The sequence below is a fragment of the Pelmatolapia mariae genome, linkage group LG15 (assembly GCF_036321145.2).
Source record: "Pelmatolapia mariae isolate MD_Pm_ZW linkage group LG15, Pm_UMD_F_2, whole genome shotgun sequence".
NCBI lineage: Eukaryota > Metazoa > Chordata > Actinopteri > Cichliformes > Cichlidae > Pelmatolapia > Pelmatolapia mariae.
The window spans coordinates 28,064,425-28,091,830 of NC_086240.1; the positions used below are offsets into that span (position 1 = coordinate 28,064,425).

Sequence of the window (27,406 nt, forward strand, 5' to 3'; positions counted from 1 at the left end):
TCTGCTTCACTTCGTTTTTGACTGCACAATATTTTTAAGGTCATCTGCTATAAAAACCCAGACCAGGAAAACCGCCTTTATTTTTTTCCGTGTTTTATCCTCAGTTACTTTGACACAAAGGAATCTGCTGTGATGCTTACACCTTTGATAAAGTCTCACAAGTGTCAGCTTTCTTTTTATAGATATAAAAATAAAGATATGTACTGATAAGTGATCAGAATTATAATATTTCTGACTGAGGCAAAATTTCCCCGATTCAAATCGAATCGAATCGCATTGATTCAGGACCTTGTGAATCGGAATCAAATCGATTCTAGCAATCAGTGACGATACCCAGGCCTAGTGTAAACCTTACACACTGGGTGTGTAATAAATGTCTGTACAGGCTTCTTTTACAGTATTGATGACAACCATCATCAATTATTCCGCGTCATTCTGTCATACTTAAAAAAAAACAACACAAATTTAATATCAAATTATGGCGTGCACAGTGTTTATCAGCACGATAATTCTAGGTGAGTAATGTGAGGAGAGCAGTCTGAGCGCTAACGTTAGCTGGCTGCACGACTCTGAGCTTCTTCAGTATGAAATCGAGCCTGCATCCATCAACCAATCAGCAGAGTCGTTTGTGACCGACAGGGATGCTGCAGGAAGAGAACTGTGTGCATGACACACATAATACTGTGTACATGTAAAGAATGTACACGCTTTTTCTTGTATATGTAGTTTCAATGCAGAACAGACGTCATACAAACACATTTGTAGACACACACACACACACACACACATTTATAGAAAGACAGGTGATGTGTTTCTATTTACATCTGATCAAATAAATAGGGAGTACATGACATCGTCACATGACTGTTAACAGTGGACTGAGGAGCAGGATATGCAGGTGGGAAGTCACATGTTCAAATCTGCCATGTGCCTCTGAACAAAGTGCTAGCAGCAGAGTCCAACACATGACTTATTAGGAAAATATTGACTTACAGAAAATATGATGAAATACAACAACAAGGCACAAAAACTGAAATTCCTTTAAATATCAATTATTAAATAAACTACTAAGGACTTTTACAGTTGAATATTTATGATTGTTAACAGGAAAAAGAGAACTTGGCCAAACAAAAATAATCATTTGTACTTCACTTATTTACAGTTTAGTAATTACTGGACAGTTAATAAATCCATCACCTGTGTTTATTAATTTTTTTTCTAATGAGGCAGGTTTGGGGCTCCGTGCACTGCTCTGGCTGTCGTGAACATTTACTCATGGTTATGTCTTTAAAGTACTAGTCACTGGAAGGAACAGTCTGACTTTAAGGTGGTGACCACAATCAATCAGTGTGACCAGAAGCTGATGATCAATAACTGACACTGTGTGCAGGTATCAGATGCGTTCATGTTGGCTTCACTGAACCGTCTTCTAGTCTCAACAGTCTGAACTGACAGCAGACGGATCCGGGAGAGGAAGTCCTGATCATGACGAGGCCTCTCACCCCAGCCCTCAGACACAATTAGCTTGGTCAGCTCTTCGCTCTACAAGTTACCAACTCACAAAGTGCAGATCACACAAACTCTGAGGGGCTTTTCCTCTTCTTTTGGAGCCAACACATCCCCCTACAGACAGTCTAAACGAGGCAGTCACAGAGAGTTTGATATAAAGTACTGCTCCTTTGAAGGATGGTTTGGTCTTTGTGGTTGTGTTGTACAAGGTACTATCCAAAGCCAGTGTATTACTGCTGCTCCCCTGCACAAGGAGGGATTAAAGCTGCCTTCATATCAAGCAGACATTAACACAAAGAATAATCTGACCTCACCGAACGGTGGCGTTACCAACGCCCCGCTGCTCCGGGTGGCCCCAAATACCCCGACCAAGCTCTGGTGATTCAGAGGTGACTGTTCAAAGATTCATAATCACCAAGGAATGGGAGGTCTCTGATAAAATCACCATCAAACAAGTGAAATATGAAGGCCGTTATTTCTGCAACAAGACCTCTCACAACAAAGAGGTGAGTCTGGTGCTGACGATGTAGACCTCCATATTTTTAAAATCCAAAAATCCTTATTCTGAAATTTAAAATCAGTGACCGAGTGCTGCAGTAATTCCAAACCACTGCATCAGTCTGACCTCTGAGTCACAGGAGTTGGGGCTTCAGGGAGGTCAGGTGAAGAGGTGAAATGCTCGACACACAGCACAAGCTCAACCTGGTTGCTTTTTACACCGGGAATGAACAACGACGTGAGTTTAGTGGTTAGTCCTCTCACAGTGGAGCTTTAAAGAGTTTAAGTGGCTGCAGTTTGGAGCTTTAAGTGATCCCTTAGTGTAGTCCTGATTCCACCTGGACAGAAAGTGATGTAATAACCCAGTGCAGAACACGGCATCCTGCACAGAAAGGTGCTCCCATCAAGATTTCCAATAAGATATTTACATTTCTAAGATAGCAGAAAGAATTCTAACTGCAGACTTTATATACACATATGATAACTTCTTTGTTTTAATATTTCAACCCCTTGAACATTTGTGCCATTACCACATGCTAGAACAGCTTTTCCTTTCATGCGCACATAAATTAAATAATTATGTCATTATTAAAACTTGAGCAACCTGTCATTGTTACATCTTTTGGTTATAAACTGAGAGTCGTGACATGTAGAGGAGAGCTCGGACAACTCTCTCTTCAGCTCAGGCTCTGAAACCTTTCCCTCAGGTTCTTCACGATGCTCTGCTGACCTCCTTCCGCCTTCGGTCCTGAGGTCGATCTCGTTTTCTGGGAAACATCTTGATCAGCAGACAATGCTGTGGACTTGTTCTGCTCGGTTTTGGCCTTCAGTTCCTCCCTCTGTTGGTATTCGTCAGACTCCTGGTAGGCCCGGCACCGGTCGATGACGGCCATGATGGAGATCTTCTCTCTGCTGGTGGGTGAACGGATCTGGACGTAACTTTCATCTTTTTTGTCTCTGGCTGTTTCTTCTGGCTCTGGAAGCTTCTCCATGACAATGATCTTGTGTTTGGGGTCATTTGTTAGGGGGGCCTCAGCTGCAATGTAGTAACCGTCGTTTGCCACCTGGTCCTGGAGCTTTTGCAGCTCACTCATCTGACATTCACTCAGCCGAGGATCCAGTGAATTGGCTCTGAGGAGCCGTTTGCTGCGTTCCTCCCGGCTGGCATCCCGGTTTCTGTGAGGCCTTTGTGAAGAAACCCTGCTGGGAGCTTCGTCAGCGAGGAAGCGACCCGAGGAGCAGCTGGAGTGTCTCCTCAGACTGCTGTCGAACTGCTCCGGGATGGATTGACTCCGACTGACTGCGCTCTTCTGGGAGCAGCTGTTGGTGGAGTACTTGGACCGGAGTTCCTGGACATCGGGCCAGTTGAAGCCTTCGAGGGGAGGAGGTGGACTGAGGGGGCTGCGAGAGCGAGGCGACACCCTGGAGTTTCCCGCTGAGCTGGAGGTGAAGCCGAGGGTTAAAGACCTCATGTGGTCTACAGGACTCAGCGGCAAAGAAGTTGCCTGCTTATGAGAAACCAGCGGCAGAGTCAGGCTGGGTTTACCTGCCAGAAAAAAAACCAAACAAAAAAAACCAAAACAAATTTAAATCAATCTTAAATTTGATCGTTACAATGTTCCGATAACCGAAAGAAATGATGAACAAAAGCCGTAATAATCCATAAACATATGTTTGGCTTCTACAGTTGGCATAAATCAAACAATGGTACCACATGCAGCTGTGATATTTTACTTCAGCTTCAGGAAAGATGAGATCATCACTTTAGGCCATCCAGATTATAATCTGCCCCTAAGTAGCGCATTTTACCATCTTTACCTGAAGGTGGCAGTACAGTGTCATAACTACATGTGGTACCATTGTTTTTTTGTTTTTCTTTTCATGCAGCGGGCACAGACTAAGCGTGTGTGGGTAGGTTGGACTGATCGGTTGCTCAACAGGAAATGGTTTATTTGAAGAAGCAGAGTTTGCTGAAGGCAGGGCAGGCTCAGGCTGAGTAGGACTGAATATATACCCAGTTTTGCAAACATGCAGAACAAACATTTACAACAATTAATCTCTTAACATCCAGCAGGTTGTCGAGCCCGTGCAGGACTCAGAGTATGGTCAGGGTTAACGTCACTTTCCCCGTACATGGTATAAAAAAGAGATAACTTTTAAATCCAGTCTCTCCTGTGTGTTATCACCTTACAGGTGTACCATCTGATTTTCTAAATTAAAATTTCATATAAAATGGATAGGTCGACGATCGATAACCCTAACTGTACCACAAAAGGTCACCGATGACCTGGTGAATGTCAAGAAGTCAAAAGAGAATTAAATACAGTTTCTGAATTGCGTTGGTTGAAGGTTTAGTGGTCCTATGGTCACATAGACAATCAATAGATAGATTTCCTTGAGGATTGCTGGTTTGAAATGTTAAGCAGTGTGTAAAGTGATGTACCTGAACCTTCCCTCTCCTCCACCACACTGGCTAAGCTCTTCTTTCCAAAGAGGAGACCCTGACTTCGCTGTCGGACCACCGGGCTGGAGGTTTTGATTCGCTGACTGTACTGACGAGCCAGGTGGAGGACTTTGCTCGCCGTCTTGTCCACTTCGACCACCTGGTCTGAAGCGCTACTGGGGTGCTCCTTTTCTGCCTCCACCTTCAGCTGGGTGACCCGAGGCACTGGAGCCCTGAGGACGGCGGCCTCTTCCCCAAACATCTTTAGCGTGTCCCTCACGCTTCCTGTCCGGTTCACCTCCGAGGCTTTGGGCTTGAGGGGCATAGGGTTTGTCGACTCTTCTTTGATTGTGCTGAGATCAGAAGCTCTGCTTTCTTGGGAAGAGTTTTTGGTTGGGAAAGAAAGGCCGGAGATTCTGGAGGTTACTGGAGCTTCTTTGGTTCGATCCTGCCCTCCATCTTCACTCTGGGATTTTTTGATGTCTCGCTCCATCGCCTGCCAGATCTTAATCATTTCAGATGAAGGTTTGAACTCTTCATCATCAGAGAAATTATCCTGCACACTTTGAGACCTGGACCTCTGGCTGCCTTCTGAATCTTCTGGATCAGTGCTTCTTTGTTCAGACTTCAAAGAGTCCAAAGAGCCACTACAGCCCATAAGATCCTGGGTATTTTGGGGTAAAGCAGAGTGTGACTCTGCAGAAGTAGGGTCCACAGTGGAGGTGGAGGAGGTCGAGGTGCTGTTGAACCGGCTGACGGAGCTCCTGACCAGCCCAGATGGGATGTATGTGAGGCTCTCTCTGCGCCGAAGACTGAAAGTGGCATCTTGGTTTTCAGCATTTTCATAGTAACTCTTGATTTTCCCAATGAGCAGCTGGTCCTGCTTGGACAGTGTGGAGTCCCGTCTTCGCCTAATGCTTCGGTCGCTGTCAAAGAGACTGTCATCTCGAGGAGACAACATGGTCAAATCTGTCCCACCGAAGGTCTCTGCAGGATCGACAACAAAGCTGCAGAGCCGCGGAGGTCGGTCGTCTGCTTCGGCACTCAGGCTGAGGCTGCTGCCACTCCTGCTGGGTAACCGAGGTGAAGGACAACCGAGCGAGCGGGTGTCGTCCTGGGCCACGCTGCCTCGCTTGATGCTGTTGGTGAAGTGCTGGGCGATGGCGCTAGCTTTGTCCAGGACGGAGGACGGGAGGATGCTGGTGGCTTCGCCTTCCTTCTCTGCTGTCTCCTTCTCGTTGTCCTCATCATCAGAGGACTCCCCACTGCTCAAGGTCTTCAAATCTGAATCAGGTGTAGCTGAGGATGGATCCTCTGTGGGTTCTGGATCTACTTCAGGTTTCAGGTCCTCTGACTTTCGACAGGAATTGGAAATGTTGGAAGGGGTCGGATCAGTGAAATGTTCTGGTTCTGAGATTGGTTCAGACATCTTCTCCTGTGGTAGCTTCTCTACAGCTGGCTGGACAGGACAAAAATACAGAAGCAGTAATTAGAGGTGGGAAATACAGCCATGATGCAAAAGATTACGACCACCTGCAAACACCCCCCACCCCTCAAAACCAACCAGCACTGACAGCCCAGAGATCGAGCGATCTGGAGATGGCCTCACACCTGCAAGTCAGCGACTGAGTGTTACTTACCTGCTTAGGTGTCGGCTCGGTGCCACCTGGCTCTTCTTCTTCAGTGAGTCGTCCATTTTCTTTGTTAGAGTTGTCTGAAGAGACGCCGCCTCCCTCTGCCTCCTTCAGCAAAAAACAAACAGAACAGGAAGTCAAGAAAAGCTGGAGGAAAAGAAAAGTTTTTATAATATGATTAAAAAAAAAATCAAACCAAGAAGTCATTAGTGTCGTTCATGGAAAAGCTGCTTACTCAGTTTTAAAGAATGTCTGTTATTATTGTGTGAACTGAACCTTTATTTATTACATGATACAGAGCAGCCATCAATGCAAATCAATGCAACAGAACTGTGAGAGGCAGCAGCAAATGTCCAGTTCATCCAACCACACCTAGAAACGCGGGGTCACCCATCGTATTCATGCTCACAGCAATAAAGACAAAGATGGATGTAAAGCTTGAAGGACAAATGTTCGAAGAAGCTCCCAGAGAAAAAAAAACCCAAAACAACAACCTTTAAACTTTGCAAAGATAAAAAGTCAAAATCAGTCAAAGAGCATTCTTTCATCTCATTCTTTAATATGATAGGAACAGTTTTTGGGAAGTCCTTGTTGGTTTGTTCTCCAGTCAGGTGTTTCAGTGCACACAGACAACCTTCGCTTAGCAAAAACACTTGATCCAATGAAAACTCTCAGCATGCCTCATTAACCTGCTCACATTTCACATTTCTGTTTACAATAAACAACTTCTAAAGTTAATGTCCCCAACTGAAGGAGGCACTGAAGGAGACACTGAAGGAGGTACCGAAGGAGACACTGCAGGAATCACAGCAGTCACTGAGATTATTTCTCAGTGTGAAAATGTAGAGCACTCGTGTTGTTGGAAAACATAACAGAAAATGCTTTTGTGGTTAAAGAAGGTTGTTTTTCCTTCTGCTGTGTAATAATGTGCACGCCCGGGATTGCTACAATACGGCGCTGGTGTCCTGACCTGGTACTGATGTCGTTCAGACATCAAACTGTTGTCATGATCAACAAACCAAATAATGTTCGAGACACTGACCACAGTATGGCCTTCAGTGAAAAGATTATGGTGGACAGCTGCAGGCTGAAGCACTTTGCATGAGGTATGTGGCATGGACCTGTTCTTTATTTCCACCTTTGAAAAGCAAACATGGGACATAATATTTGGGCAGCTGGCTCAGCGACTTTGGGCTGTACAGACACTGTGAGCTGCATTCATATCAACAACCAACCTAAAAACAGGACCTGGTTGCTCACCTCCTCACACAGACTCTCACAGATTTATTCCTAAGTTACACCTGTTTGTGTGTGAATTAGCTACAGTAGTAGGTTACCCTGGATATTTATGCACATTTCTGCTTTTAATAATCACAAAATAAAGTGCTGCACCAGTCTTTGCCATAATAAGAATAATAACGGCATAAAGCTCTTTCTGGTTTAGATGCTCAGTTTGGTCAGCTTTTTTCTATTGTAGGAAACATCATCTTCAAATGTTTTCTCTTTTTAAACACCAGAGGATGTATTTATTCAAACAGCAGAGGACCCAGGATGGAACCCTGTGGAGTGCCACATGTTAGCTAACCAACTAGCCATCAGAACAGAAGCATACTGCTTGTTTTTAAGTCTCTTATAATGGATTAGAACTGGTAGAACTCTTAGGTCAGGTGATAAGTTGCTTCTGATTGTTCCTAGAAGCAGACTAAGACACAGAGGTGACCGGGCCCTTGCGATTGCTGTGCCTAAACTTTGGACCAGTCTGCCTCTTCAAATGAGGATCTCTCCAACACTCGACATTTTTAAATCCCGTCTGAAAACACATCTTTACTCCCTAACTTTTAACTGTGACTGAGTTTTTGTTTTGTTCTCTTTGTGTGCGTTTGTTTCACTTTTTAGTTTGAACAGCACTTTGGTCAACTGTGTTGTTTTTAAATGTGCTTATGAATAAACAGATTGATAAGATTCACAGAGCTTAGGACTTTAGAGATAATGACTGAGGTCATGAGTGCTCATAAAACCTCAACATCTTTCTGATTTGATAGATGTGAGGTTTTAACAAAGCTAGGCTAGCAGTTTGCTGTTGCTTCCAGTCTTTGTACTAATCTAAGCTAAACCTTTTGCAGAGAAAGCGATCCATCTGAAACAATCTGACTCAAGGAAAACAAAAAACAATGAACTTCATCCAAACATTGTCAGTTCCTTTAAACGCTGCCCCATGTGGTCACCCTGCGGTAGTTAAGCGTGTTGAACCCAAGCATGCAGCTCGGCTGGTGTTAGACACCCATGCAGCAGTTACTTTGAGCTCCACAGCAGCATCCTTGTAGCGTGTTACAGGGGCTGCGAGCGATGAAGACCGGGCTGGAACTGGAAAGCCTCACCGTCCCCGTGGCGGAAAAGAAGGCCTGGACAGTGACATGCCAGCAGGAGATGGCAGCGAGCACGGAGCTGGCAAAGTCGTCTACCTGCTTGTCCTCCAGCAGAGCATCGTCCAACTGACCCGCCTCTTCCACGCTGCACAGCAGGCGCTCTAGCGAGTCCTTCCTGCTGCCGAACTCCGCCTCCTCCTCCGTGACAGACTCCCCCAGCATGCTGCTGCTGACGGCGGCCCGCAGAGAGCGCCTGTCATCTGAGCACTGCAGGACGTCACACACTATCATGTTTCTGCTTCCTAAAACTAAAGTGTGGCTCTGACAGCAGGACTGAGCCTCAGTAACCGTCACCGAAACATCGCTCATAAGAACACATCAGAAAGTTCACAGAGTCATAACCAGAAGAAAACAGAAGAAACAGTCTTTAAAACTGAGCAACAGCAAGCAGGCGCGTCAGCAAGCGAAGAGGCGGGTCAGTTTGGGTCTTACCTCCAGGAGCGCTGAGAGTCCAGCAGGAGATTCAGCAGAAGAACAAGAGCAAAAAGATTTGTTAGACACAACACCTTTACCTGTGAACATCTGCAGCTTTAATCAGCCCAGAGAGCCACAGGCCTCAGAATCCTCACAGTGTTTTCTACCACGCTAACCGTTATTAGGTCCACAGCAGAGTCCACTGTTAGAGTCCAGACATTTTATTGAATTTTGACTGAAATAAACATCTGCAAAATCTTATAAGAGATAACCTAGAGGTCCAAATGCATGTCTGAGAAGGAAATCTAGAACCTGGGCGGAATACAACCTAAAAAAAAAAAAAACGTTCCAAGAGAAACTACTGTGAGGACAAAAGTCACAAAAGTGGACGTACTGATCAAAGATTTATCAAAATCGATTTCAATGAAATGTCTTTACCTTTGTTGCTCTTCAGGGTTTGTTTGATCGGCTCTGCAGAGGAAACAAAACTGGTCGTTACACATCAATAACAACAGGATACCCTGATCAGTAATCCAGGTAATCTGATTACCTGACTGTCGGCGGCCCTGACGAGCGTCTCGTGGGAACTCGTCAGAGTGACAGGATGTGGCTTTCTTCAGGCGCTCAGGACTGTAACGGTACTTGGAAGGATCTACAGGGAAGCAACAACAACACAGAGGTGCATTTCATCACATTCTTATTAATCTTTGCTTTTATTAATCTTCTACAGCAGAAGAGATGTTTACTCACAGATGGAGTCCATCTCCAGGATAGCTTCTTTTGCCTGAAACACACAACTAACCATTACTGGTGTCTGCACTGGTCACCTGGAGCGATATGGGTGAGTATACTGATGTTTCTGACCTTCTGTGGGATGATGGCTTGGTGGTTTTCCACAATGATGCGTTTGATGTGATGAGCCCAGAGCTTCTTCTCCTCCACCGTCTTAGCCTGAAACATTAAAAGACGAGAACAGGAAGTGAACTCCGATCCTCTCAGGCTTAAATCTGTTGGCTGGCGGGTGGAGGTCGACTCACCTGGACGGTGTGAGGCTGTTTGGGGTTTTTGTAATGCATGACGCTGAAGCTCAGGGAGTCTTTGGCATTTTCGTTGAGCGTCAGTGTGGAGCACTGAAACCCAGAGACAGAACTAAGACTCAAACCTGCATTTAAACCAAAGACCTGAAACCCTGCAGCTCTTAGATGTTTGTCTGCTGCCACTCACAGAGATGTGCGTCTTGTAGACATAGTGCTCGCCGCGACGTTTGGTGATGAGCAGCACCCGGTCAAAGAGAAAGAGCGTTCTTTCATTTTTGGCTCGATGGACCTTGAAGTTTCCCTCCAGAACCAATTCTCCGTATGTGGTGAGATCAGGACCTTTCCAGTTCAGCAGCAGTGACTGAACCTCCTGAAGAACCAAACACAGAAACACTCAGACACTCCTGCCTTTGGTTGTTTTGGTTTGTTTTTAAGGAAGGAAGCCCTGAAACAACTTTGTAGAAAAAGAAAGTTCAACCTTTCCAGATTTAATTTCCTTTATCAGAATAATTCAGTGCAGGGCTTCCTGTTTGAAGATATCACCACTGGGAGCAAACTCTCTCTAAACTGTCACAAGATGTCAGAGCTAATAAATAGTTCTTATCTGGTACACGCCTCTCTTACATTTACCTTCTGATATGAACTTCATCTGCACAGCCTAAAAATAGTGTATTCAAACCCTCGACCTTCTGATCATGGGGCCACCACTCTACCTACTGAGCTATCCCTGCCCCAATATTTTTAGATATAGAAGTGTTTTTCTTTTCACTTTATAGCCATAATTACAGTGTGTATAGAATAAACTTTGTTTTGCCATTAGTTACCTGGAGTCGGACGGCGTGTTCGTGTTTTCTCTTCATGTCATTAATGTACCATGCCACTCCTGTCATAGTGTAGAGGGCCTCCTCTACCACCTCATAACCGTCCTCCTCTGGGTCAAAATGCTTCTCTATCTCCTAAAGAAAACCCATTACAAACGCCAACAAATCAGCATAAAGTCATGTTCAGTTTAACCCGCTCATGCATGAATTATGACAACCTCAATCTGGATATTTTTCTTAGGTATTTTTATTCATCTTTAGGCATGAAAAAAAAGAATTTTGAACTTCATTATTTTTAAACACTTAGGTGGACAACTGATGTGTATGGAGTGACACATCAGTGTCTAATGTAGTTGTTTATGTGCAAGTATACCATCAACACTGACACAAATACAAGAAAACAGCCTTTGAATAGCTGTCCACTGTAGTGACCACTATGCATGAAAAGGTTAAAATATACAATTTTATGCAGATGATACCAATTTGTTTATGTAAAATGAAAGAGACACAATCATGCTGTAGCTTCAAACCAAATAACCAAAAAGTCTGACAAATATTCCCCAATACATGCTTGAAAGTATATATATAGTCTAAAAAATAAAAGAAGACTCCCAAAAGGTTGATTCTGTTCATCTGGACGTTTTCAGTGGGAGAAATTATCACTAATCCAAGTGACTTCTTCAGTCTCAGCTGACTGCAGGTTTCCCCGACCTTATAAACAGCACATTTGCACAATAACTGAAACGTTCACTGAATGAACAATGGGCTGTGAGGTCAGTTCGTTGATCATTAATATGCAAATTGTCATCAACAACCATTAATCAATGAACACTGATCAAAACCTATTGATCAATGGCCATGAGTACCATTCACAGAGAGTTCAGGAATGGCTGCAATCACAGCATTGTAAGATTGGTGACAGATGTACCCTTAGGCCCCCTCCTCAATTCAGAGATGGGCTTTCCCTTTTCATGTGGCCTCCTTGACTCCCCGCTCAAACCAGCATTCCTCCCTGTCCAGGATGTGTACATCCTCATCATTAAAAAGAAGACTCCCTCAGACTCATTAATGACATGCTAATCTCAACCCAAACCAATCATCCACATCTGGACGTTTTTTCCAAACACCGTGGATATCCACTCAAACTTCACTTATGTGTTGCTCATATAGTTTTCAGTTAGTTGGCTAAAAAAATATAACTAAGAAGATAACTTCTGCTTTCACAACAGGAAACGTCTGAAGACACTTAAACTAAATCTGACTGATCCTCCTGGAATCCGTGTGAATCCTCGTGTGAAGCTCTGATCAAATGTGATGTAAACGTGGCCTTAGACATATTTGCTTCATCTCAGTCCTCTGGTCTATTCCTACAGGTTTGGATGCAGGTGTGACTGGTCGTCAGGTGTGCTGGTGTGGTACCTGTAGCAGCAGGTGGTATTTAAGGATCCTCTGAACAGGTTTGAGCAGGTATGAACCCAGAGGCAGCGAACGTTTAAGCGAGGACTGGCGGTCCCGGAAAAATTTGGCAAGAGATTTGTTCCTCATGCACTCCGTCAGCGCCGCCACCGAACTGCAACAGGAGAGAGGAGACAGACAAGTGTGGACAGGTCAATGTGAATGAGACAAGGTTTTTAAAACGTGCTCGAAACCTGACGCATAGGAAAGCAGTACAGCTGCTGTAGGGCTTACTTTGGGTAGTTGGTGCAGTACTGTGTGTAGATGTCAAAGTACTCGCTCTGAAATACAACAAACCAAGAGTTTTATCAGCCGCTGCTTGTACGAACCATCCTCACCCAAATCCAATCAGATCCGGTCTCACCTTCATGACGAAGCACCTGGCGATGGCAACGGGGTCGTTGTCACACTGGTCGAGATCCTGAAGCAGCTCACTGTGAACAGGAAACACTGTCACCATGACGACACCAGCAACAACAACGCTTTGCATGTCACCAGGAGCAAACCAAAGGAAACCTGAAGTTTTTCTCTCGTTTCAGCAGTTTTCTTGGTTCTTACTTCAGAGTCTGAACCCTAACGGTCATTTGAATATTTCATGATGTTCTTCTGATGTTTTGGAGTTTTTACCTTTAACCATGAAGGCAGACAAGAAGGAGGGAGGAGAGCAGAGGAAGGACATGCAGTGAAAGTCTCTGTTACCTTCTACCCGAATGACTCGACTAACACTAAACCAAAGGCTGACATCATGGCGGTCATGGTTATTTTTATATATACGATCTGGTTTGTTTTACGGTGTTCGTCTGTGGCTGCACCGTTCAGGAGTGAAAACGGGTGAAACGGTTTGTTCATATTTAACCTGCTGAATCGTTCCTAAACATGAAGGCACTCAAAGTCACAGCAAACAGAGCACTCCATGCTGTGCAGCAGGACAGCACCGTACTGCAAAGCAAACTCACCCCTCAACAGGAAACTGCGAGTGCTGACATGGGGGAGACGTAACATCAACGTTAACCGTTTTAGACAAAAAATCGTTACAGCTGTGTTAACGGACACGTTAAACTTTCTCTTCTTCACCTGTTGAACTCGTAGATGTCCTCGATGTTTCCAAAGAGAGCGCAGACCAGCTCAGGACGGATCGACAGATCCAACTGGTCGGACTGATCGATGATGTGAGCCAGGTAGTCCTGCAGGACAGGAGGGAGAGGTTAGGAGAGAGGAAGGAAGGAAGAGACAAGCAGGGAAGAAGAGGATAAGAGGAAGTGACAGAAAGGTCAGGGGTCACTTTTTAAAAAGCTCAACGTCAAATAAAACACCCTTTAAAATAAACTGGAATGTCTCCATTTCTCCAACAGACTGAACTCACGCTGAGCTATACCACAGTAATTTGACTGCTTCTGGCTTGATCAGAGATGCTTTCTGTTTGATTAAATATATATATATATATATATATATTTATTATTCCATATGTTTGTTATTTATTATTGAGGTAAGTACATAAACACATTTATTGTTTTAAATAAAAGTGATTAAGTATTTATTTATGTTTATTTTTATAAACTGAACTTTAAAATCTGTGTATCAGTTTATGTTTAATGTCTCAGAGTTTACTTGATTTTTAAATATTTTAAAAATGGAGAAAACTCGTATGTCTGATGTGTTTACTGATTTCATATTAAATATTCTATCTCACTTAGAGCTTTTTTAGGAAACCTAAAACTTGTTATTATTTTATTATAAGGGCAGGTCGTTGTTATTCTCTGAAACCTTGGTAAATAAATCATAATAAATATCTGTTAGAGTATTTCTGTCGTATCCGTGGCTCCTTCACTGGTTTGTTTTTTGTTTTCCTAAGTTTTTTAAACAGCCTGGTTTGATTGAGTCGTACTTCAGACACTGAAACAGGTGCGTGCAGCTCGGTGAGCCTGACTGTTACATAAGCAGCTAATCCCATCACTGCAGAACGTCTTAGCCTGTTAATTATAGTCTGACACTGAGTAATGACTGACACCGTGAGCTGTCCTCAGTACGTGGAGACGCGTTCAGGAAACGTGTATGTTTCACGAGCCCAAAATGTTCAGACTAAGAAAAATGGGTCAATTTTTGTCCTGCGTGCTCTCAGAATAGAAATGAAATGTTTGAAGTTCAGACAGTTTTACCTTGGTGAGTTCAGATTAAAACTAAAGGATGAGAAGCTCATGCGTCAGTAGCTTAAAAACCAAACCCTGTCCAGCTCCATGGTCACTGATCATCGTTTGAAAAGAGACGCCGAGGATCGAAGTGTTTCTACTTCATGTTCTACACCATGGAAACGATCCTGGGATCATCCACCGCCACCCTCTGTGGACATCCAGGTGTTTTCATGAGATCACAGACTAGACTTTCAGAGAAAAGCTTAGCGCCTGAAGTTACTTTAGAGTTAGCTTCAGGCTAAAGCGTCAAACCATCGACGAGCGTGATCAAAGCAAACCTGACTCGTCCTGAACCCGCCGCTATCGAGCAGCGATCGATGTTCCAGGAATTCGGCGACAGAATTCCAGGAACTCAGGAGGTGGTCCTGAGTTAAACTACCAATGAGAACGAAGGATATGGTTGGACGGGTGGTTACCTAGGCAACCACAACGACCAACCATCCACTACAAATTGATCAGCGACAAATTTGAGCCCGTGGAGCCCACATCTGTTACCATGACACCTACAGGGTCACACAGTTAAGTAACTCACCTCCACGATCATGCGCAGATCTCTCACGTACATCCTCTCTGTCTCGATGATCTCCATGACAACGCGGTCCAGGTAGGTCAGCTGAGGGTTGGGCGCCATGCTGGCGCGGATAAACGGTGAAGCCGGCTGCCGGCGGCTCGAGGTACGACTCGCCTTCCAGTCTTTGTTGGTGTTGTTTTTGTTGTGAATGAAGCTCCGCCCGCTCCTGTTGGGTTGGGGGCTCGACCCCTGGAGGTCTGCGGCACCCTCCTCAGGGCTCAGGTTCAGGTTGATGTCGGGGTCCGAGGAAGAGCTGGTGATAGATGGAGGCAGGGCGAGGTTGTCATCTCTGGAGGATCCAGACCCGGAGGACAAAGTGGAGATCAGGCTCACGGGGCGCCGGTAAGATGCCAGCAGGTCGGAGGAGTCGGAGGATGTGGCCGATGGAGCACGCTCATCGCTGCTGATGGAGGCGGTGGACAGGCGGGGGGACTCTGAGGAGGGAAGGCAGAGAGATGATGTCACTGATAGCAAACTTCTACATCATCACCTTTCACAATAAAAGCACTGAGGTTTTTCCACTGTCAGAGTGAGGGCAGAGTTTCACAATAAAAGCTTGTGTAAGGAGAAGTTAGAACATGATGAATGCCTGTCCGCAAAGACAGACAAAGCAGTGTGTTATTTGGTCCTGGAGTCTGAATTCATTTTGAGGAAACACTCACGCCTCACATCCACAGCTGCAAACATGGACAGGTTGCAGCCTATTAACCACACCTGAGGAATGTCAGGAATCCAAATGTGTTTAGATGTTTTAACAGTGAAGAAACAGTTTGCACTCGGTGTGAAGCAACTGAACGAATGAGCAACATTTCAACATGTACATGTGGGCTGCTTGGCTGGGAATCAAATGTTCAGGAACTGACTCATCAGATGGTTCGAGCTCCGGGAGTTTCAAAGTGAAACGCCTCAAACGCCCATTTCTTCCATCGACCTGTAGTTCCTCTGGCGTCCAGCATAGGCAGCAGTAAGTCAGTCCCCATCGACTCCCACATTAACACAAACATGTTTAGAGCCTGTAAACAAACACTTTGGTCTCCCTTCAAAACACCTGTAGTCTATAACTCACCTGTTTGTTGTATGAAGACTTAGAGTTTGCATTATTAGGGGCGTGACCTCTCTGACTGACAGGTGCATGGTGACACAGGTGGGTGTAGCTGCTAGCTGTCTTGTTTGTGCTGTTTTATCCTTTAGGATGAGTTTCATGATATCATCGTGACATTAACAACATGGCTGCTGTGCAGTTACTTGCTGATGCTGGCAGATCTTTACAGGTATGACACTGTGAGAAAGTGGAAGCTACACATACGTGTTTCATGTGTGTAACCAGATTCTCAGATCAGGTGTTCAAGCATGGTCCAACCAGCCAATCACAGCAGGTTCCCACAGACTCATTCAGTGAAATCAGCATATAGCAGATCAGCGATCGTCATTGATTCCTCTTTGATTAATTGGTTTAGCTTCACTGACAGATTTCTGGGAATCGCATACTGAGAGATTTGGTTGGCGCACGTACCGGCTAACCAGTCCTCTGAGGGTTTGGCTAAATATCTGAAGAGCAGCGACACCGACAGTCCACCTGAGACACAGACACACACATAAAACACGTGGACGACGACAGTAGGACAGCAGAGCGCTCCTCAGACAGGAAGTTCCTGCTGCCACCGTCTCTGATGTTCCTGTTAAACATGCACAGAACTGTCAAACCTGACTTCAGAACACAGACAGAGCATGCTCCCCAACAGGTGGAAAAGCAGGCACACAAAGGCAGGGGGTAATCAGCTTTGAACCCGTCCCCTCTGCTTCGCTGCACACAGATTACAAACTGCACTTGAACACAACAGCAGCTCAGGTCTGAATCATTTCAAACTGATCCTCTGTCCAATACTCAACAAACTCAGACACAAACACAGTTTCCTGTATTTCCTTCAGAATAAAAGTCAGTTAAAAGCTTTTAATGTGAAGCTGTGGGTGAAGTAAATTAACCCTGCAGCACTTTCAGCGGGAGGATCAGACGGACCTCCTCCGGCTCCGAGGAGCAGCTCAGCCAGAGGGTTTCACACTGCGTTCACTTCACTCTCCCACATGACAAGAATCTCAGAAGCCAAAACACAAATCCTCCCTGAGAGGGAACACAGGAGGAGAAGGAGGAGGCGGGGAGGAGGAGTGTGTGTTTGAATGAAAACAGCTTCACACACACACACACACACACACACACACACACACACACACACACACACACACACACACACACACACACACACACACAGTGGTCCGTTAGCTCTTTGGCTTCCTGCCATTCTGCAACCAGGGAGGCGTTCACTCACCAGGCAGGAAGGGAGTGAGTTTATGGATGTGATAAGAGGCCCGGTGGGCCAGTCACAGCTCAGTTTACATTCAAACACCTTCAAACACACACAGGGTTGACCTTTGACCTCTGCAACCGTTGGACCAACAGGAAGAGCAGCTTTTCTAGGACCCTGACCAGAGTTTGAAACCAGAAAAAAAATTCAAACAAACAGGAGAGAAATGAGTTGAAAACATCTGAAACCTCTTCACCTGCTCCGTTTAACACCTGTGAAGAAAAACGTGTTTGTTTAAAAAATAAAATAAAATTATCCAATCCGCTCATAGCTTTAACACTAATGAGCTTTATTTAAACCTCTGACACCAGAAAACAGAAACAGTCTCTGAGACCTCAGTCCATCCAAACTGCTGCATCAGGAAAAAAGTCTGAGATTTTCAGGGACCACCTGACGGCGACTCACCAAGCCAGCGGCGCACAAACACTCGTCTGAGCCACCGACCCTCCTCCACACTCCTGAAGGAGATCTTCACCTGTTCCTCTGAGCAGAAACACCTAACCACAGCTACATCGCCTCCTCCTCCTCCAGCAAGACTGTGCCACATGCTCCTCTGATACCCCATTGACCCTGAACGCTGGCCTCAACAAACGTCCTCAAAAAAAGATTCAAAAATAAAAATGAAAGAGAAGAGTTTGAGTTTTCCTGCAGCTCTAAAGTGCCCTGAATGCCCCACATGTGCAAACTGTGACTGCAGAGCTGAACAGAAACATGAGGGGGAAGAGGAGGAGGAGGAGGAGTTACAGGAGGAGGAGAAAGGGCAGACAGCAGGAGGAGTCACTGAGGGGAGGAAAAGATTTAAAAAGTGAGGAAGATGAAGGTCCTTCCTCCTCTTTGTTTGGATTCAAATGAATAAAAAAAAATATTTAAAAAAAAAGAATCCCAAAGAAACGCTAGCAGAGGGAGGGGCTACAAACTGACCTGACATGAGCCGGAAATACACTAGAGGGCGTTACTGAGCAACCGCACAGACTCGGGATCTGATCAGAAACATCTGAACAAACACAAGAGCTCACGATTTAATGATGACATGCAGCAACACAGACACAAAAACACGGACACACAGGCAGCAACATGGCAAAACAGGCACACAACACAGCAACACAGACACACAACACAGACACAAACAACACAGACACACAGGCAGCAACATGGCAAAACAGACACACAGCACAGCAACACAGACACACAACACAGACACAAACAACACAGACACACAGGCAGCAACACGACATCACAAAACACAACATTACGGCAACAGACACACAGGCAGCAACACAACAACATGGCAGAACCACGGCAACCTCGCCGTCGGCTCTGATTTACTCGTCGTTCGCAGGTTGGCCCTGCCCCTCTGGACAACTTTAATCGCTGTACTCAACTGAGCACCTCCCTCTGCGCCTCCTCGCACACTTTCTCTTCAGCTCTGTTCAATGGGACCTGAACTGCAGTCTGAAGATTACCCAGCTGCACCTGAACTCATCACTGATGTCATATGTTTCTGTTCATAAAAAACTTTATTAGCATCATCATTTATTTTAGGTCCTCTTTTATTTCATTTTAAAGAGTCACATGTTTTCTGGGGACGGAGCCTGAAACACATCACTGAGTGTGGTTTCATTTCAAATACAAACGGAGCTCCGCCTTAACCTGCTAGGAACTGGCATCCACATATGTGGACATCACATTTTGGGATGTCTAGACCAAAATAATACATTTTGCTCTACAAGGGCTTGATATCCAGTTACAAGGACAGTATACTGCCACTGTTCTATCAAAATTTAAAACGAATGTCCTCCTATGTGGATCTCATTTCTCTCAGAAACAAAAATCAGGTAAAAAAAAAAAAAACAAATCTGGAAATTCTTTGTTTTTACATTCATCAGGTCCCAACGTGCCCAAATGTCAAAGAGAAATGAAAAATGCATGCCATGGAAGAGGCAGCACCTCCTCCTCGGCAGGAGACAAGGAAGGGAGGAATCTAGATGAGGTTAGGCCTTCAGTGAAGCAGCACAGGTTTGTCCCAGAGTGAAGTGCTCCGTGGGTGGTTGTCCTCTCCATCGGTGACACCACGTCAGCTCCTTCTTGATCTCCAGCCTCTCAGTCCAGTTCACCTCCCTCTCTCCTCTCGCTCCAACTCAGCAGGAGAGCCACCTCCACCCAACTGTACCCAATCCCATCCAGCTGCTCCACCCGCCAGACTGAACACCATCAGCTGTGCTGCCTTCAGGACAAATTCGGGGAACAAGTGACCCCAATAAACACAGAGAGAGGCAGGGCTGATGACAGCAAGCTGGGCGGCGAGGTAAGCACCATCACACCTGCAGGCCGCATCAGGCGTCAGCGTTCACCGCCTCACAGCAGGTCTCAGCACACTCAAAAGAAGTAAAGGCGCCCTCCTCTGCCTCTAACGAAGAGCTGCTTCCTGCTGATGTCGACCTTTAGCTTCACTCACTTCCTGTTTGACCTTCGGGACATTGAAGTCCACAGGAGACAATCGGCAGCAGGAGGACCGGAGAGGATGGGCAACACGCAGAACACAGCGACCTGCACGAGTTTTCATTTTTCAAAATAAAAGTCTGCAAGGCACAAAAAGACACCTTTTTCAGTCTGACAATGAAGTTTCCCGTCACAGAGTCTCTCATCATGTCTGCCTTTTATAATTTAAAAGCATGATGACCTCACCTGTTTCAGTGTGAGCCTGACATCACCGCGCTGCCGCTGAGGGTCTCAGGTTAGCGTCTGCAGCAGAGGAGCTGGAACCTTCTGCGTGAATCCGTTCTCCTCTTTCTCTGGATCACAACAGATGTGTGATCGTGTTGAAACTACAACATCCGGAAGATGGACTACAGATCACCTGACCTCAGTGACGCTCCATAAGTCACAGAATAAATTGTCTCACCATTCCTGCAGAGACGATTTGGGGGAACTCATTACCTCCATTGGTCAGAGGGGCCGATGGCGCGATATGGCAGCCTCGCTTCTGTCAGTTTGCCCCAGGGCAGCTGTGGCTACAACTGTGGTTTGCCTGCACCAGTGTGTGAATGTGAGAGTGAATGAATAGTGGAATTGTAAAGCGCTTTGGGTGCCCAGAAAAGTGCTATATAAATGCAATCCTCCATTTCCTAGCTGACCTGAAGTAACCACAAACCCTGATCAGCAGATGCTGCCACGAGACGTTTAGGGTGTGAAAATTCAAAACATATTATGGAAATGGAAATGCTTTGAATGAACATTTACATGATCTGAGTCACGTTCGTCCTCTCCAGCACGCTGCGTAGCTATGAATAATTGGACATCATCTTTTCCTCGTAGCTCCTTCAGCTCAGCGAGGTCAGAGGTCAGAGCTGAGATGCGTCTTACTTTCACTGACATTGATGGCTCAGCTCCAGTTTGAATGTTTTTATTCCTCCACCTCCGGCTCCTCCATTTTGTTTGGGTCTGTTTGTTTGTGTCCTGAAGCGTCTTGGGGGGGGGGGGGCTATGCTGCGGGATAATGGCCAACTGTTCTTGAGACACAACGGAGCCGTTTAACCACAGCGTCTCGCCATGATGCCACAGACACACGCCACTTGTAACCAGCAGGGGTGGACAAAATATCAGGAACAGGAACAGATCAGTGCTGCAAGAAGCGTGACGCTGTGAGTTGTGAACGGCAGAGTTACGGTTTGTATCATACAAGAAACATGTGTGAGAGGAAACAGTGAGCGAAGCATTCATCACATTGAAGGTCCTGATCTGTGCAGCTTATCCTCTTTTAGAGGAACCAGACGGGACAGAAACAATCTTGATCTTCCTAAAGATCCTTCAAACCTCACACAGCTTCAGCCCAAAGTACAAAAACTTTTTATTGTTTGTTGTGATGAAAGAAAAATGTGTGAGTTCAGACAGCAGGGGTGCTGCTGCTGCACAAGTCAACATTAACTAAAAACCTTAGTTTCCTGATATGTTATTTTTATTTTGATTAGGTTTCTTTAATCTGCAGACGAACACAGTACAGGAAGCTGAAGAGCTGATTGGCTAAATCTGTCTCACGTGTGGCGTTCCACAGGGTTCAGTCCGAGATCCTCTGATGTTTCCTGTTAAAATATTTCATAATGTAACACTCAGTACTTTGTTTTACTGGTTTATAAAAAAAAAAATCTGACATCTGAGATGACTCATGATTGGCTGCTTTCACACAGTAACTTAGGAAGTGGTGTCTGAGGATATGCATCACTTCCTGTCAGAGTGCTGAGTCAAACAGCAGGTAAACAAAACATCTTCCCCCTCTGCGGGGGAGAGAGCAGGATTAGCGTGGAGCATCATTGTTCCTGCACGCCTCGAATGCCTCACTCTAACAGGAATAACCCCTCGTTTCCCATGAGCCCCTTTCACCTCCTGAACCCCAACCACGAGCACGGAAACACAATCTATAATCTGTCGGTGTGATCGATCAGCAGCTGCACAATGAACAAGTACAGTGACATTTATACCTACAGATTAATCATCTCCTTATTGATAAGCATGTTTCCTCAGCTGGAGGCGTGTGTGCGTGTTAATCTGGAGTAATGGGGATTAAAGTTGTGAGTTAATCCATCACAGATTACACACTGGAAACAACAACAGGAGAAGCAGAGCTGAACACTGTGGACCTGAGCCACTGTAATCTGCACAGGTGAGCTCACTTTAAAACACCAGCAAAGTATAAACTACATTCAGCACAGTGGCCATACTCTCAGGTACGCCCAGGACTACTGGCCTCACGTTACCTGTTACTCAGACTCACACCTGCTGACAAACAGCTTTATTTGACGTGTTTTTCTTAGCTGATGTCGGTGAGCCTTGTGGCCAGCCATCACTCACTTCTCCCATTTTTAATAATCTGGGTAAACGTTGATGTTTCACACTGTGATGAGGCTTTCAGTGATTACCGTGCTCAGGGTTTCTGTTATTGAAGAACTTCTCTGATGTTCCAGTTTATTCATGTATGAGTATTTAGGTCAGTCGTCCACCGAGACAAACCTGCTGCACACACACTGAGGTCTGACAGACAGCAGCTAGCACATGTTCATACCAGCGTTTCATGAACATGAACATGCACAGCTCTCTGAGTTAGAGCTGTGGGACAGACGGCCTCACGCTTACTCCACTGTGTTTACAGAGAAGCTGATGGTCCACTCTGATCATCACCGCCGGTCTGAGGTGTTTGATTCAGTCCATGATGGACCAACACCTGCACTCTGGTTATGTCTGTTCCTCTGGGCTCTGTTCAGGTGCAGCTGTGCTGCCCTGTTCTTTCACAGAGGAGAGGCTTTCTCGTGTGAAGTCCTTCCAAGCAGTCGTACCCGTTCAGTCTGTTTCTCAGAGTGCTGTCATGAACTCTGACCTCAGAGTAGCAACGATGTGCTGAAGTCAATTTGTAGTCCACCTTTAGGACGTTATAGTTTCTCCACCTCAGAGCACGTCAGTAAGATCCAGCGAGTGCGAACAGCCGGACTCCAAACTTTACCTCCTCACACACAGGAGCCAATCTGAACCAGTCCTGTGTGGACCAGAACCGCCTCAAACCAGTTTAAACAAAGCAGCATGATGATGTCATCGCGATAACCCCACCACCTATCTTATGCAACACATCAGCTGGTTCCCATAGTGATTAAGAGGCAGGTGACTTGAGATCATGTTCAAGTCTGACACACACACACACACACACACCTCCTGCTGCTGGGATCAATAATAATCAATAAGAACTACTCGGCAGACTGAATCTAGAGACTTCAGTTCCCATGATGCTCTGGGGCATGGCTGCCACATTCAACTGGTTTGAATCACACAATCAGGTTTAATCAGCATGTTTTCTACCTGCTGCGCCTACACGGAGTGATTTGATTGGCTGTTAAACAGAAAGGTAACCTTCACACAGTTGTTTCTACAGCTGATCCAAGTCAGAGACCAGATTCCTCTACACAAACAGCTGAGTCACATCTGCAAAAAAAAAACATCTCCCAACAGCCTCAGCGCTTCACCCTTCACTTGCAGAAACACCTGAGCTTTGTGCTGAAACTGTAGAATCCCAGCCTACCTTAAAGGGAGCGAGAAGCAGAACCCAAAAGAGGATGTCTCCAGACCGAGTCTCCTCAGGACTGCCAGGTCTCACTGATCCACATGCTGCCCTGACGCCAGGGGGTGGAGCCTAATCCAATTAGCCTCAGAGTAACGTGGAGCACCAGATGCCACGTGCTGGTGACTGACCTGCCCCACCCCGCCACCTGCCCTCACACTTCTCATTTTGATATCTTAGTGAGGACATCTAATTGACATAATGTTTTCCTGCCTAAACCTAATCATAACCCTGACACTAAAACTGCATTCTGAGTCTCAAAAATGTCTTCAAACCCATGGGGACAACCGTTTTGGTCCTCATAAGTAACTGTTTATACAAAGACACACCCTTACCCACCCACACACACACACCCAGTCTCTTTCATTTCTCTTTGTTCAGGTTTAGTTTCAGAAACTTCATCACTCTGATTTTTTATTTATTTTATTTGTTATATTATTGAAAATCAGATTAATGTAAATATTACAAAAATATTAAATGTTTTAATTATTTATTATAATTATTTCAGTTATTTTTTCTTTTTATTTATGTGGGACCTTTATTTATGTTATTATGTTTTTTTATTTATGTTTTTTCACTTTTTCGATTCATTTTAATACTTTTACTTTGCGAACTGTAATTTTGTACATTCAGTGTTCTTCATTCTCAGGTTTTTACATTATTGTTTACAGTCATTAAATTAATTATTAAAAGGTTAATTTGTTTTTATTATTGATGTTTATTTTCTTTTTATCATGAGTCGGTGGATGTTTGTTTTTTGTGAACGTGGCTGATTTTAATCTCGCTTCTGCTTTTTCGCTTTTTGCTCTCCTGCAGCTCGGAGCACCGCGCCTCGAAGGACGCAGCATTCGCTTGCAGCTTCATGTGTGCGCAAACAGGAAACAACAGGCCTGACGTCACTCTGAGGACAGACACCCTTTGTCCTCCAACAGTGCCGCCGGCTCGTTCCAGCACGCAGAAGAAAGACGCCTCACATCCACTCTCGCCAACAAAGACTCATTTGTGGTTGACCAGGACCAGAATCAGGACCACAACCAGGACCGGGACCAGGAGATAGTCCTCAGGTCCACCTGAGGGAGTCTCACAGGGACACCCTTCTGCAAGTTAAATAAAGTTTGTGCCGACTGGAGCAGCTCCAGAGAGTGCCCCTACAGAACGGGAAGTCCAGATGCGTTCAGGGGGCTCATAAAAAAAAAACACGGAAACATAATTTAAGTCAGAACTAAAACCAGGGTCCAAGAGGAATAGGAAGAGCGTCTTACCTTCAGCCATGGGGAGATCTGAGGAGGAGCAGAGAGATCCTTCAGGCATCACCTGCAAGCATGCACGCACACACACACACACACACACACACACACACACAGGAGACTGATGAAGACCTTCAGCTGTTTAACATAAGCGGCAGCAGTCAGTAAGTGCATCACCAGGTGATGGAGGAGGTCATGTGATCAGACTCACCTGAGTGTGCAGAGTGACGATGAAGGCAAAACAGAAACCGAGCAGAGCGAGGACTGAAGAACCGGACCGACAGAAACCTGCATAGACGACAGGAAGTGACACGATTCAGAGTTCACCTGTGATGCATCCACTGATTCCTGTGTGATGATTTTATGTTTAAAGCTTTTGAAGCTTCCTGTTCACAAACTTATTACAGTTGTTATTTTTACTGCTCATCTGACTGTCCACAAACTCAAATATGAACATAAGCACCAACAAATTCATTTAAAAATAATTTAAACAAAACATAATATAGTAAATAATTTAATTAATGACTTTGTCATTTCTTAGGTTAACAATATGACTTATGTGAAAAAAAACAGGATTTAGAAATGTATTTATTTATTCAATGAATTCAAATGTTTACTCTAAAAATTCCTACAATACATAAATGAAATTTTTAATTATTTAATCTGAAGTCTTTCAGCTAATTTCAGTTATTGGATTTGGTTGATCTGATGAATCTGGATTATTCATCAGAAATAATTCATTAATAAAATGATTAAAAACAGAGAAAAAGTCTCAGTTATGAATTTTAATTCCTCAGGCAAAGAGACAGAGCATGTGCAGACTGCGGCACTGCGCAGGTAGGAACCTTGGATGGTTTCCATGGCAACACATGAACGCGCACTGGTCGACTTTCCTGTCATGGTTTTCCAGGTGAGCCTGATTTGAATAAAGTTTTGCTGTTTATAACCTTTAGATGAACAAAAGCTCGAAGTGTTTATGAAACAAACACAAACAAACAACCAAACATAAAGAAAAAAAAAAGGCAGCAGCGAGGATCAGCTGTGATCTGAGCTCATTAAAGCTTGGGCAAAGCGGCTGTTTCCTCCGCGCGGAGCTCCGTTTCAAGGCGTCTAATTTGGTGTGTTCTGATTTTCTCTGCAAACACAAACATGTCTGAACTTGATCGTGTACTTTTTCTGAAACATCTGGGCCCGTCGTTGTTTTCGGCTCCTCGTGTTTCATCACACAGCCTAATCTGGACCGATAATCTGTGAGCAGTACAGACTTGCTCCCTGGTCTGACTGCTCCGACCGACAGCTGTAAAAGTTGAAACATCCAGGAGGAGACGCGGTGCCGTGGATGAGAGGTGCCCCCGCCCTCATCATACCCCCACCCCCGAGTGTCTGTAATACGATTTGCGTTGATCAGCTCATCTGTAAATGTGAAGATTTCCTAACGGACTTATGACTGAGAATCCCACCTACACGCTACGTGCCTTTGCTGTGATGAAGAGGATCTGAGCTGAGCTCGGGCTCTTCCTCTGAGGCAGAACACTTCCGCGAGCACAGCCTGGAGAGTGACCCGGAGCCCAGGCAGGACTCGGAGCTGCTCCCGGAGGAGTTTGAGAGCCAAAAAAGTGAAAGTGTGGACTCACCTCAGCCTCATTTACAGCCGCCACAGCCCTCCAGCAGCCCCCAGCACTTTGCAGGAAAAATAAACTCTGTAGCACGGCTTCCTTACGGTCTGCGCCGACTCCCGCTGCGCATGCGCACGCGCTCCCTTTGAAAAGTAGAAAAGCGACTGAAACTGCGCTGACGCGTGAAATACACCTGAGAAGCGGAAGGTGAAAGAAGTGAAAGACAGAGACAGACACACACGTGCGTTAATCAGTAAGAAGAGGACAGAGTAGAACAGAGAGTTGAAGGCTGAGGTTACTACCTGTCAGCGCAGGTGCCTCTACATTTGGATGGACCGAAGGTGATAAGCTTAGTGCTGTCCCTGTTTTACTGGAGAATTTATCAGACATCCAACATCGCCACAATAAAACACATCAGAGCCCCATCAAAATAGTTTAATCTTAAAAAATGACAGAAAAAGGAAAACAGTAAAACACACGAGCACAGACACACACTGTAAATGTGTGCACGGATCTGACACACACAACTGCACTGACCACTCGGGGGCAGCAGAGCTCCACAACACCAGAGGAACCAAATCTGTGCACTTGTTCATTACTAGCTTTGAAACATGTTTGATTCTGATGTATTCGTGTCTGTGTTTTCCTGCTCGGTGGACTCGGACCCTCACAAATGTTTCCTCTGATGTTAGTAACAGTTTTAGTGCAGCAGGCTTCAGATCTGCCGATTAGTGAACTCAGACACATTCCTTCAGGTGGAGATTTGAGTCAGTGACTGCTGTGCGAGTCTGCAGATGTCTGTGACTCACAAAACCGTCAGTTACAGAACAGCGAGCCTAAAACGAGTCCCGACCTGTCCGAGGGCAGAAGAACAGCTCGTGACTCCAGCTGCAGCAGTGTCGAGTGTAACGTCTGAGAGCGCAGGCAGAAAAGTTTTCACCTCCGTTCTGGAGTGCAGTCTGACATGAGGCAGGAGATTTGGTCTGATTAAAGTGAAATCCGCAGGCCGAGCTCTGGATCTCGACCCTGACCCACATCCACGCCTGTCACCCTGTCTGTAATCAGTCCAGACTCGACTTCCTGCAG

At 45.3% G+C, this 27,406-nt stretch overlaps 1 protein-coding gene across 3 annotated transcripts; it reads right to left on the reverse strand.

Annotated features, from left to right (window-relative positions):
* LOC134643775 (pleckstrin homology domain-containing family G member 3-like) lies at positions 1-26,429 on the reverse strand. Of its 3 annotated transcripts, XM_063496329.1 has the most exons (19): positions 26,339-26,429; positions 24,916-24,992; positions 24,720-24,771; positions 14,959-15,431; positions 13,312-13,421; positions 12,602-12,671; positions 12,472-12,518; positions 12,202-12,352; positions 10,786-10,917; positions 10,149-10,331; positions 9,962-10,054; positions 9,789-9,875; positions 9,675-9,708; positions 9,475-9,576; positions 9,363-9,395; positions 8,943-8,953; positions 6,091-6,192; positions 4,451-5,909; positions 8-3,553 (listed from the first exon to the last, which is right to left on the reverse strand). In XM_063496329.1, exons 3-19 carry the CDS (start codon positions 24,766-24,768, stop codon positions 2,685-2,687), a joined length of 4,005 nt encoding a protein of 1,334 aa, XP_063352399.1. In that variant the 5' UTR covers positions 24,769-24,771; positions 24,916-24,992; positions 26,339-26,429; the 3' UTR covers positions 8-2,684. The 3 variants fall into 3 exon arrangements, with proteins under 3 accessions (XP_063352397.1, XP_063352398.1, XP_063352399.1); XM_063496327.1 differs by lacking the exons at positions 24,720-24,771; positions 24,916-24,992; positions 26,339-26,429 and adding exons at positions 16,511-16,573; positions 17,763-18,219 and having other exon boundaries at positions 1-3,553; XM_063496328.1 differs by lacking the exons at positions 24,720-24,771; positions 24,916-24,992; positions 26,339-26,429 and adding an exon at positions 17,763-18,219 and having other exon boundaries at positions 2-3,553.
* Positions 26,430-27,406: the final 977 nt, after the last annotated feature.